This window comes from Malaclemys terrapin, chromosome 14 (assembly GCF_027887155.1).
Source record: "Malaclemys terrapin pileata isolate rMalTer1 chromosome 14, rMalTer1.hap1, whole genome shotgun sequence".
Classification (NCBI taxonomy): Eukaryota; Metazoa; Chordata; order Testudines; family Emydidae; genus Malaclemys; species Malaclemys terrapin.
Genome location: NC_071518.1, coordinates 387,900 through 401,515, shown reverse-complemented (window position 1 = coordinate 401,515; position 13,616 = coordinate 387,900). Strand labels below are relative to the sequence as shown.

General features: G+C 43.7%; 1 protein-coding gene across 3 annotated transcripts in view; it reads left to right on the top strand.

The window, feature by feature from the left end:
• Positions 1 to 13,616, top strand: part of PHLPP2 (PH domain and leucine rich repeat protein phosphatase 2) — a 139,514-nt gene that overhangs the window by 54,176 nt on the left and 71,722 nt on the right. For all 3 annotated transcript variants that reach the window (XM_054049065.1, XM_054049064.1, XM_054049063.1), the window contains exons 4-6: positions 3,634 to 3,824; positions 4,635 to 4,760; positions 8,446 to 8,600. In XM_054049065.1, coding sequence (XP_053905040.1) covers positions 3,634 to 3,824; positions 4,635 to 4,760; positions 8,446 to 8,600 — 472 coding nt within the window. The remainder of the gene's footprint in view (positions 1 to 3,633; positions 3,825 to 4,634; positions 4,761 to 8,445; positions 8,601 to 13,616) is intronic.

The following is a 13,616-nucleotide window of genomic DNA, read 5'->3' as shown; positions in this document are numbered from 1 at the left end:
CACATGGTCATCTAAAATCAATATGTATTATCTCTCTCATTCAAAAGAGGATATGGGATCGTTCTGAGCGAGTCTCCATAAATATCTCAGAAGTGTCTGAGGCTAATGTGATGTTGGCAGGGTCAATCTCCTAATGCCATTAGAATTGGTTATACTATATTCACGATGCCTGCTTTAATGAAGGCTTCCTCTTTCCTTTGTTTTCTTCTTTGTAGGATGAGTGGCTGGATGTTGTTTTGGGTTCCTGGTTTCATGAGGTGGTGAGGCTCATTCAATTTAGCCTCACCTCTGTGATTTTGGTATCAAAATAGGGAATGTAACACAGTATCTTCTATGCAGAGTCCCTCAAACCCAGAAAAGGCTGTTCCGCTTGCATTAGAACTACACCTCTACCCCGATATAACGCGACCTGATATAAGGCGGGTTCGCATACAAGGCGGTAAAGCTCTGACACGCTGCTCAGAGCAGCGTGTTAAGGGTGCCAGGCCAGGCCAGGGCCGAGGGGTTGGATGAGGGGCAGAGGGTCTCGGGAGAGGTCAGGGGCTCCCCCCCCAGGGTCTGGGAGGCGGGAGCTGTGGGGGCACGTTTGGGGGCCCCGCAGTCCCAGAGTGGCCCTGGGGATTGGCCGGGAGCAGCCTGCTCTGCTTCCCTCGCCCCAGCCATGTCGCTCGGGGGAGGGGACTTGAGGGAAGGGATCCCCCCCCCCACTTACCGGCAGTGGCGGGAGGCGGAGCAGCCTGGCCCCAGCCCGCTCCACTCTGTCACCTCCCAGCCACGGCACTCTGCTTCCCGCTGCAGGTGAGTATGGGGGCCGTCCTTTCCCCAACCTCCCCGCACTCACCGGCTGTGGGAAGTGGAGTGCCGTGGCTGGGAGGTGGCGGAGTGGAGCGGGCTGGGGCTGGGCTGCTCCGCTTCCCGCCACTGCCGGTGAGTGCCTGTCAGGGGGTGAGCGGTGTGGATAGGGGTCAGAGCAGTCAGGGAACAGGGAGCAGGGTGGTTGGGTAGGGGGTGGGATCCTGGGGGTGATTAGGGACGGGGGTCTCTGGAGGGAGTGGTCAGGGAACAAGGAACAGGAAGGGCCAAAGCAAGTTTGATATAACGCAGTCTCACCTATGACACGGTGAGATTTTTTTGTCTCCCGAGGACCGCGTTATATCGGGGTAGAGGTGTACTTATATCATGGAACCATATCAGTACAAAACTGGCAAACAGAACTAATATTTCCAAATCTTCAGTGATGTTTGCAAGTCTCCATTCCCTGATTTCTAGACAGTGTTTTAAATGTCTTGGAATATTTTTACTCCTACAATGCGATATTTTATGTACAACTATTATGTTTTCACTTAGCAGATTATCTGAATAGCCCATATATCAGCATTAAGAAGTTTACCCTTTCCAAGATTCTATATTTATATTCTATATTTATATTCCATGCTTCTGATTGCAACCACAATCAATTTATGAATTTTTTAAATTGTAAATCAAGGATTTTTCCTGGCAAAAAAGGCATCGTGCCTGAACATCTGCCACCCTGTAGAATGTGAAAGCTACAGGTCCCTTTCTTTTCCTAACCTCAAGAACTATTTGTCAGTTACTTTAAGAGCCTTCTTAAATTGGTACTCCTCTACCCCGATATAATGCTGTCCTCGGGAGCCAAAAAAATCTTACCACGTTATAGGTGAAACCGCGTTATATCGAACTTGCTTTGATCCACCGGAGCGTGCAGCCCCGCCCCTCCTCCCGAAGCGCTGCTTTACCGCACTATATCCGAATTCGTGTTATATTGGGGTAGAGGTGTATTTTTAAATAAAGAAAAACCAGCTTCCTGCAGTGGGCACTTGGATCGGCATAGAAGAGCAAAGGTACTCAGATATTATAGTGATGGGCACCATTTAAGTACCTATATCAATGGTTTAACTTTTCCTGTTTACAGTGAATTTTAATGGATGTGCCAAGCCCAATTCTGTGCAAATTAGAAGTACAGTCTTCTGCATGAGTGGTGCTCTTAAAAATTCTAACAGCTATGCCTCCAGAACTTGTCAGGATTTTATAAAACAATAATATACATATGTGATACCTCTTTATTTAACAGTATATTCAGATCTCTACACCATATGCAATATGTCAAGAGGTCTTTAAATCACGATTTGAGGACTTCAGTAACTCAGACATAGGTTAGGGGTTTGCTACAAGAGTGGGTGGGTGAGATTCTGTGGCCTGCGTTGTTCAGGAGGTCAGACTAGATGATCATAATGGTCCCTTCTGACCTTAAAGTCTGTGAGTCTAAATGTTCCATTTTCCAGTACCTATAGATGAAATATGCCACACACAAATCAAGGTTTGAATAATTTTCAGGCTACTGAAGATGAAAAATGACCCTGCAAAAGGAATTGTGGCCAAAAAAACAAAGCATTTTAAAAACTCCCCCAAATGCAAGAAATACAAATACTAAGAAAGCAGGAGAGAGATCTTGTGACAGAATTTTACTAGAAAACGTGTTTGTTTATTTTAAATTCTTATTGTATCAAAAGACAAACTTAAAATAGCCTTTCATATGTCTTAGCAAACCAGAATTCATTTTTAAGTTCATTTAATTAGAAAACTGTAACCTCACTGCATCTTTGATTTCTTTCTCAAAGGAAAAATTGCTTAACTAATACTAACCCATTAGATATTTGTTATGCTTTTGATGTGCGTGGTACTTTGCTGACAGCACCAGGTATATGCCCCAAAGAGCTTGCATTCTAAGGTAAACAATGACATATCAAGGAAGAGGATTTTTTTTTTAATGTCATCATTGTTTATCTCAGAACATACTCTCGCCTCTTGGCCTGAGAAGTTAGCATTATGTGGGGTCTTGCCAAGTTGTTTCTGTTAGGAAGAGAAATTGATGGTACAAGTCAGAATTTCTTTGATGCAAAGAATGTACACAGTTCTGTTTCTGTGTACACTAGACGAACAAACAGCAGGCCAGTTTCCTTGCTCACAAATTCCAAGCCTGCCTTTCCAGCCAGTCTTGTGCCCCCAAGGAATTCTGTCTCTGTTTCCTCTCAGGGCCATGCTCATGCCTGTTTCTCTGGCTTTCTGGTTGCTTTCTATCTCTTCCACTCATGCAAACACAGCTGCAACCAATCAGCGCCTCCTGCCTTTGCAGTCAGTCCCCAAGGAAACTCCTCATTTGCCTTGAGTTCTGGCTAAAGCCTTCCCATGTGGCCCAGTGCCTTGGGCAGTGGTTTCAGCTATCTTACTCTGTAAAGGAGCTTAATTGCATTTCCATTTAGCCAGAATGAAGGATGGCTAGCATGCCCATCAACTTTAATGATGTCTGTGATTGCATGTAGATCAGACACGCTTGACTGCAGCCATTAATGTCTTTGAGCATAACAATATATAATCATTCATCTCTCTCTACAAAATATTTGTAAATATTATTGCATTGTTTATTACAGGCTGTTTATCCTGCAAATGAGACTCTGTTCTCAGTGTACCACTATTTATTCTGCCTTGACTTACCTATAGTTGTCTGTTTTAATAGCTGAGATTTCATGTGTTTTTTTGGTGCTAATTATCCCCATAAGCTGGAAAGAAAGAATCCAGTGAAAAGTGGATGATAAAGTGCCATTTTCTTTTCAGAAAAGCCATGTCAAGTGGAGCAACTAGACCGAATCCTTCTGTCTGGGGTCTATAATGTGCGCAAAGGGAAGACGCAGTTGCACAAGTGGGCAGAACGCTTGGTCATTCTCTGTGGCACCTGCCTCATCGTATCCTCCGTGAAGGATTGCCATACAGGAAAGATGCACATTCTGCCTCTTGTTGGAGGGAAGGTGAGGCTCTTGGGCCTAACTGATTCTTTGTTAGTTTCCTGTAGGTAAGATGTGAGAATGAAGGGGCCACCAGGAATTATGTTCCCTACAAGAAGTCAGTCTAGGCCTCTTTAGTGAGATTCTGTGTTAAGATGTTTGAATACATCTGCCTCACTCCCCTCTGCTTGTTTACTAGGCAATCTTTTTAGTTTAATAAAACAGTGAAAGGAATGCAGGTTCTGTGCTTCAGCCATAAATTACATGATACTTTTACGTGTATTGGTTCTGTCCAGCAATTTACTGTGACCCAGAAATAATTACTTATTGGGTCTGTTCCATAAGTGCTGGAACTAGGGGTGCTGGGGTGGGAGTGCTATTACACTCCCTGTCTTGAAGTAGTAATAGCAAACCAAATACACCTCTACCCTGATATAACGTGACCAGATATAACACGAATTTGGATATAACGCGGTAACGCAGTGCTCCGGGGGGGCGGGGCTGCGCACTCCAGTGGATCAAAGCAAGTTCGATATAACGTGGTTCACCTATAACGCGGTAAGATTTTTTGGCTCCCCAGGACAGCGTTGTATCAAGGTAGAGGTGTACATGGTTTCTAAATTCAGCACCCCTACTGTAAAAATTGCTCTGTTTCAGCAGAGAGGTTCTGAAAAGGAGTTTTTGCTGTATATCAGCCAGAGGGGACTAACTTGACTGTACTTTGTGGAGTGTCTTGTATTGGTTTTGTTTAACATTCCCACCCCCTGCATTTCAGATTGTGTAATTGTTGGAATGTAGACTGGGCTATTTTTGTTCTTATTTCCCCCATTTCAGGTGGAAGAAGTGAAGCGTCGGCAGCACTCGCTTGCTTTCAGCTCTGCTGGTGCACAAGCTCAAACCTACCATGTTTGCTTTGAAACGCTGGCAGAGTACCAGAGATGGCACCGGCAGGCATCCACGGTGAGGCCCAATAAGCTGTAGGTGCGGGTGCTCTGATACAGGGGCAAGAGGAAAGAAAGCTTGGAGAATTTTGGAACAGGCTTACTCTTGAGACACAGCTTCTAACTCGTGTTCTTAGAGAGTACAGAGGTCACCTGAGGGCTTCCTTTGAACTATGACATCTGTGGGTTGGAGCTACTTATCCACTGCATGTCTCTCTGATCTGCTGGGTGCTTCATTTCAGCATTCCACCAGACTGCGGCAGCTATGAGCTGTAGTTCTGCACTATCCCACACTGATAGCACTATTCATATTAACCAAGCATCTGAAGTTTATTGCGGTCTTCAAAACTAATCCCAGAGACTAACTTCTCTTTCTTCCCAGCTACAGCAGTCTATAAGTCCTTCCTACTGCCTTGGCTGCATCCACCTGAACAATGTGCTAGACTCACAGAGAGCCTCTCTGATGGATTTGAGTTAGCACAGAATCCAAATACGACCAGAGGAGGTGGATTCTGTTCAGGTCCACATGCTTATTCCACATCAGAGCAGAGTCAGAAGGGGATGGCTTCAGTGTTGAGCTTCACTTCAACATCCTGTTCATGTGGCAGGCCCATTAAATCCTGAAGGGATTGCATTTCTGGAATCCTTTTCTCTCCTTGCAAGTAAGGAAGAAGCAGAAAAAATGAGCATGAATCTCACAACTCGGTGCTGTGCCAACCTGGGTGTCTGAGACCCTCTTAATTGTTGGGTTTTTGGGTATCAGATATTTCAGGTGCATTGGCACAGACTCATTTGGTATTGGCTATATCAGACTTGTGTTTTGTATTGGGTCTCTTGGCTTCAGTACTCCTGGCATTGGAGATCTCTGCATCAGAACCTTTAGCACTGGACTCTTTGTCACTGGGCACATTGGCATCCACTGTGTCCTCCATATTGGGTGTGCCGTTATCCGGTCTTAGCCCCTGACATTGGCTGTTACAGCATCACCTGTTCCTTTTGTTCCAGGCTTTGGTAGTGAGTCAGGTTCCAGTGATTCTCACCTTGTCAGCACCTCCTTAGAGTGGCTTTGTCATTATATTCTTCCTGGACCCCTAGGGGGGAAGCCTATTCTGCTTTTCTGTTTTTATGTTTCACTGGTGCCACACCTAGTGGAATCGGTCCTGAGGCTCAGGAGGCCCTAGAGTTGACATTACCATTGTCAGGGCAAGAGGACATTGGAGCAAGGGATCCCACTTTGAAGCCCAAACTCAATCCTAGATGGCAGTGAGGGAACTAGTGATATATCAGAAATAGAGAAAAGGATGAAAATTATTAGAGACCTGGAAAGTCTGCTGTAATGAGGCGCTCTTATTGATCATTTTTCAGACTACGAGAACCAGGGGGACATTCAATGACACTGAAAGGCAATAAATTTAAATCTAATCTAAGGAAATACGTTTTTGTTTAACTTAAAGCCAAGAGTTTACCAGGATTCAACAAAGACTAGATGTTATACAGGTAGTAAGGACATCCACAGTTACATTAGGTAGAATTAAAAATGAGCTGTAAACCATCAAGCTTCAGTGCATGAGCCAGTCTTTAACTGCCAGGTGATGTTTCTCTGTGGACAGGTTATTGCATAACACTCTGTTACAGGGTTTCTTGTACCTTCATCTGAAACGTATTGTCCACTGTCAAAGAGAATTCTGGACTAGATGGAGCACTGGTCTGATCCACTATGATGATTCCTGTGTACTACAGAGCATGTTTATTGGTGATTGATGGACTGTGCTAACTCAGGCCTTAGATAGTATCAGCTTCTGATGTGAAATACAGGTTAAGAGATAATGTCTTATATTTGCTTTGGCTGTATAAAATATCCCATTTCTCCATGCTAGATCTTCTATGTGTTTGACTTGCATTTGTTGTTCTCTGCTTTACATTGATTGGCCTGAATGCTAACAAAGGCTTCTTGTATAAAGTGTATGGCTTCCACCATATAGGCCAATGTATACATGTTTTCACTACTAAAGACTTTGCTCTTATGTAGTATAATTTGTGAAAATAATGCAGAAACTGCAGTTGATACAGAATGCAGCTGTCTGCCTCTTCCATTGGCTTCCAGTTTGCTTCCACTGCTAGTTTAAGGCAGAGGTTGCAATTGTCAAAGCAATTAATAGATTGTTCCCCCATGTAGTAGGAGCTTATCAGCACTGGACCCATCTGTTGCCTCAGTTTAGCTCCTTTTTCCCCCTCCCTCTAGTCAAACCACCTTAGTTGGTGCTTTTGAATTACTTTCGCCTTATGGGGTCTGGATTATTCTCAAAATAACAGTTAGCCCACCCTGCTTTTCGAGGCTCACCGGTTCCTTTTAGACTTTTCCAGTGCTCAGTAGTCCTTCCAGTTGTTTACCAGGGTTTTGCCCTCTTTCCAGAACTTCCTGGTCCTTTATAATCCTGTCACAGCTAAGATTTTCTTCGTGCAAATGTCTCAGCTGAAGTTTTTTTCAGTCATAGAGTCCAAGGCTAGAAGAGAGCATTGAGATAATCTAGTCTGACCACCACCTTCCCAGCAGGTTCCTTTCCCTCTGCTTGGGAACTGTGGAAAATTGTCTCTATTCTGTTGGAGTCTTCCTAACAGAACACAAACTACCTTTATATCTCTCAGCATGCCCTTTTACGTAGTCATATGACCTTGCTATTCCCTCAGCCCCCTCACTTGAAAAGCAATTCTGTGAAAGGGGGCCAGTCTTGGAACGGGTGCACGTGCATCCCAGGACCAGTGCCTTGTTACACCCAGCTGCATAAGAGACCAAATATCAATCTTTGAACTGCCGAGAGAGTTTTGCTCCTGTGAGACAGTGCAGATCACAAAGCCCAAAGTGAGCACCTCTAGGAAACATTGCAAAACCTTCTTCTTTGATAGTACCTTTCCAACATACAAAGAAAGACATTCACAACACTCCAAAAACCAGCAAACAGAAGAACATAAGAACGGCCATATTGGGTCAGACCAAAGGTCCATCTAGCCCAGTATCCTGTCTTCTGACAATGGCCAGTGCCAGGTGCCCTAGAGGGAATGAAGAGAACAGGGAATCATCAAGTGATCCATCCCCTGTTGCCCATTCCCAGCTTCTGGCAAACAGAGGCTAGGGACAACATCCCTACCCATCCTGGCTAATAGCCATTGATGGACCTATCCTCCATGAACTTGTCTAATTCTTTTTGAACCCTCTTATAGTCTTGGCCTTCACAACGTCCTCTGGCAAAGAAACCCTACTGGGTACTCATTGTTTCCATTCTGTCTGATGTTGAAGGTGCTCAGATATTATGCTGATAGGCAGCGGCACTAAAGCCTACGATAAGTTAGATATTTGTCTCACCTTGGATTTCCCCTGCCATTTAGGTTGGCTGGTATTCTGAATTAAAAAATGTATGCAAATCAGAGCAGTGCCTTTCCTGTGCCCTTCTCCATGCTTGTGTATGTGCCTGCCGACAGGAATGGACAGTAGCAACATACAGGCCGGGGATCAAATCTTAAACACTGTATGTAAACCTATCCTGGGTGGGCTGAATTTGCCTCTGATAGATACCTGAGGGGTTTCATTTTCTTGTGCTTTGTTAGCACTTGTCTAGCTTGTTCCGCCAATAAACTTTCATTGAATTGAACTGGAAAGAAAATTGTAAATGTAGCTGTAACTCCGTTGCCCTTTTTCTTTTTTTCAGGTGGTGTCTCAGCGACTCAGCACAGTTGATCTGTCTTGTTATAGCCTTGAGGAGGTACCTGAGCATCTCTTCTACAGTCAAGACATCACCTACCTCAACCTGCGACACAACTTTATGCGACTGGATGGATCAGGGGGTCTTGACTCTCTTTGCAGGTCTGCAGAAAACTATTTTCTATTACATTTTGTGGTTCTGGAATATACAGTCGGGTGAGGAGGCAGGAGTATACTGAGGGTTCATGGTCCCTGTGGGAAGTTGGCATACTTGTAAGAGATTGGTCTTTGGGAGGATTCTGCCTACCTTAAGGTGATGAAGACTAGGAAATATAATTTTTGTCTCCGTTCACTGTTCGACTTCCAGCAATTTACAGTATGTACAGGCTGTCCTTCCACACGTTCCTTTCATATTAAGGATGATTGTGCTGAACCTTGTGTGGTGATATGCTATTACATAGGGAAGATATGGTGGTGATTATAAAGCCATTTGCTAAACATCTGGCAGCATAGTTAGATATAAGAACAAATGCTGAGGGAGAATATGATAAAACAGTCAAGAGTAAAAGCGTGTACTAAGGAATGCAAGTATAAAAGAAGCCTGTTTAATTAAATCTTTAATGCTGTCACAAATTCAGAATTGGAGTCTTGCAGACACTACCAGCTTTACACTGGGAACTTGTAATTATCCATTTACTGGGTATGGGAGATGCATGATGGATTGTATTCTAGGTACAGCTAGCTCCGATAAGTAGTAGAGTGTAGGGACCCAATTAGACCTAAAAATAAGAGAACTTTAAAAACAAATCCCAAAATAAATCAGACTCCGTTGTAAAGGATGGAGCGGGGCAGTCTTTCTTCCTGCAGGTCCCTGCCTTCTTTTACTTGCTAACGAAGGGTTCTGGCAGTTACTTTGTGAAATATTGAAAGCCAGCTGGTGTCCTACAGCAACATAATCAAATAGCTGTGTTCCTGTGGCAGGATTATTTTGGAAATCTGCAAAAATGCTCCTCTAATTTCTCCATAGTATTTTGTCTCCCTCCTCCTGAGAGCAATGAAATATTCAGGTGACCATAGGTATAGGTGAAAGAATATACCTTTACTATGCTATTTCTGTGCAATTTCATCAAGGGCTAAAGTCTAGTTTATTATCCAGGTTCTTCTATTTCTAAGCTTGTCTTGGTTTCCTACCTGCTTAGTTGCAGTGATAATAGTAGGTTCTCTCGCTGGAAAAACTGTAATGGTCCTTTCAGACCTTTCAGGGTCTATTGTAGTATTTGAAAAGTGAGAAAAGAACTAGAAACCATGACATTAGAATAATGAAACTTCCTGAGCAGCTTTCAAGATGCTGTTTTCCTGGTCCCTGGGTGGGACAGCACTGTGGCAGGATCCTTAGATTGATTGTCATTGCCTATGCAATCAAGTCTGCATTCTAGACTTAGTATGCCAAAAACTGGACTTCTTATCTCTCCCCCTGGCAGGTGTCATTGCCCAATGAAGCTGAAACTCCCCAAAAGAAAGGACTTTAAGGAGACCTGCATCTCACTAGCCAGCAGCCAATCTGGTATAAATGTGCAAGACTAGTACTGTCGTGCTCAGGATGCAGCTTAGTGGGCACTGCCACTTTCTGCCTTTTAAACTGATTTTGCCATGCATGGTCACTAGGGATCCATGTGTCTCAGACCACAGCCTTGAGAAAGGAGTCACACACCTTATGCAAGAGGAATCCTTAGTCTATACCTTTGAGACAGAATGTCGAGCATGGGAGTCTCTTGTTAGAGGTGGAATGTTTTAACACTCTGAGGCAGTGTATGTGAAATTCCCAAAGAGTTTTAAAAAAACAAGATTTAGTAAGAATACAGCAAAAAGGTCCAAATAAAACAAAAGAAACAGTTTGCATGGTGCATCTATTCTTGTGCTCATCAAGAGCCGAGCTGGATAGATACCTCTTCTGCTTAGTTACAGTAGGGTATTCGCTTTCCATTTCTAAAGAGTCTCCCTTCTTTGTGCCAGTCTCTCAGGCTTTGTCTTCACTAGTGAAAAAGGTGTATTTTTAGCATGTGTTAGCAGGTAGAGGTAATCTGTGAATAAACTCTGGGGGGAGCCTAGACAGCTAACATATGTTAAAATTACAACAGCCTCATCTACACTAGAAGTGCATATATGTGGTGTTCTTTGACTGGCCCGTGCAGATTGCCACTTATGGGCTGCATGGGCAGTGCAGCTTGGATGGTGGAACATTCTTGTAGCAATGTCTGTTAAGTGCTCTCGTACCCCCTCCTGTTTTCCCCTCACTGTTACTGAATGTTCTAAAGACAAGGCTGTAAAAAGGGGGCAGAGCACTCCAGCCATCTAAGTTCCTTCCAGCTGCAGTTTAGAACAGACCAGGAACCTTGCTCGTTCAATCTGACTTGGATTGGTCCGTCAAGACACAGAGCCTTTGGCTGTTTCTTAGTTTATTAAGTTAAAGTTTAGGCTTAGTTTTATTATTTCCTTTATTTCAATACATTAATTTATTGTATCCTGTTCCTTGGCATGGATCTGCAAATACAACAAAGGAAGAGGGTGGGATTTAAGAGGAGCACCACTTGTTCTACTGTGTTAGCTGCTTCAGATGCCCATGTTTGGTGTCCAGCCTGCTTGGGAGAAGGTCATTTTCTATCACACTGTTCTATATGCAGCAACTTCACTTCAAGTGCTAGAAAAGAGCATTAGAAGAGGCTCCAGGACTTGCTGCTACAGGTCACAACTACAAGCAGTTAAAGCCTCCAATTCCAAGCCAATAGCATCCACGAGCATGCACGGGCTGGCTTCAGCCCTCACAGAGGCTAAAAAGCATTCTAAAGTTCAGACAAAATTACCAGCCTCCTCTTTGGGAGCCAAATGTAGAACCACAGTCCTGAGGAATCCACAGCCATCGGATCTGACCAGCCAGCAGAACAGGCCCTCAGAAACACACACCTTTGGTTCCAGACAGTGGCATAGCGAAGGTATCTGCCTTTGTCAGCAGAATCAGTCCTCTCATTGAGATGCCCTTGATTCTAGTGCATCCATTCAGAGATTCTAGTGCATCCATTTTAAGGAGATCCAGAGAATCTCCTCAAAACCCAGACCAAAACCAAGTGTTTTTTTAAAAGCAAAACCCATATGAAGAGTCATACCCCTTCTGAAACAAGTGTACCTGATCCAATGACATTGCTGGAGAAGGGAGCAGAGATCACTTCAGACTCCTTGGTATCTACCAGATCTGCTATCACTGTCGTGGCTCAAATATACAACTCGCACCCACAACTAGATTCACTTAGATCCAAAATCTTTTTAGTCCCAAGAATCCCGAGGGAAAAAAGATAAGGGGATTATAAGAGAGGCTTCTGGGCTATCCCCTCCTCTCCACCTTAGGAAAGAAAAGGAGAATTCCATTCTAACAACAAGACCTTCCCCTAGGATTACACTCCCTCCCTGTAGGATTACTGTCAGTTCCCTGGGGAAGTTTGCCTCACCCTTTTCGGTACTACACTTTCCAAGATCAACAACATCTCCTGTTCAAACCATCTGATTCACAGTTGAATTTGTAGTCAGATGTTTTAGCCAAGATAGACCTGACATTTTACTATCCTGTTCACCTCCTGCAAGGCAGATCAAGTACACCAGAGAACATTATAGAGATACTAGATACAGATTATATAGACCAGAGGTTCTCAAACTGGGGGTGGGGCGTGGAATGTATTCTGAGGGGATGTGAGGCTTTAAGGGGGGGAAAAACTTACTGCACACATTTTACCTACATCAATTAACTAGCAAAGCTGATTCCTACAGATATATCAGATCCTCAGATGGCGCTGTGTATTTTGATGGATTTCTGTTAAGCTTACGTAGCATTATACAAAGTTTTTGCTATCTGTATGTTAATCCATTTGCAATGATGCAGTGTGCACATTTTAATTGTAAGCATTGACCACAATCACAGTTTTGCTTTTGCTATTATTACAATGAATGCTTGCCCTACTTTTTAATATTTAATGAGTTGCAAGCTTTTTTTTTTATCAGGCATAAACTACTTACAGACACAAAGAAGTGGGACGTGATCAAATACATTTGAGAACCACTGACATAGACTAAGGGAATACTCTTACCCGCTAGTTTTTTATAATAGAAATTTTGATACAGGGATACAGGCAAGACTAGGACATACCACCATGGGCCAGATGGTCTTATTTTCCATCACCCAGATAGACGAATCTATATTAAAAAAAAAAACCTTCCTCTCTAAGGGGGCAAAGCAAATCACATGCATTGGCTCTGATGCAACCAGATCTGTCTACCTTTCCAGTTTCCAGAGAGCTGTCTCAGAAGCTACATGTTGTCCAAAGAACCCTGAGGTACCTGTTGAACTTCAGGAGGTGGATCTGAAGACAAACATTCAAATGTCACTGGATGAGAATGTCTGGGTATCCTCAGCCTTTTCTCGTTTGGAAATTGTGATTCAATTTTACAAATTGGTGATTAATTATTATTTGTATTATCATAACACCTAAGAGCCGCAGTCATGGACCAGGACCCCGTGGTGCTAGACACTGTACAAACACAAAACTAAAGAACAGTTCCTGTCCCAAAGAGCATACCAACTAAATATAAAACAAGAGACAACGGATGGATACACACAGACTGAGGGGCGAGTACAAGGAAACAGTGAGACAATATTGCTCAACATGATAGGCAGCACACCAGCAGCACACCAGCAGCCTAGCCATTGTCAAGAGTTGGTTAAGACAATGGTCTCATAACCTGAAAATTCCATCAGTGACAATGTAAGAGACTTAACTCTGTTTTACACTTTCTAGGTTCTCCTTCAAAGAGTAAAATTACTTGCCCTGTGCTGGAAGGATTACTACAATCAGCTAAGGGTATGTCTACACTACCCGCCGGATCGGCGGGTAGTGATCGATCTATCGGGGATCTATCGGGGATCTAGTGTAGACACGATAAATAGATCCCCCGATCGCTCTGCCGTCGACTCTAGAACTCCACCACGGTGAGAGGTGGAAGCAGAGTCGACGGGGGAGTGGTGGCCGTCGATCCCGCGCCGCGAGGACGCGAAGTAAGTGATTCTAAGTCGATCTAAGATACGTCGACTTCAGCTATGCTATTCTCGTAGCTGAAGTTGCGTATCTTAGACAA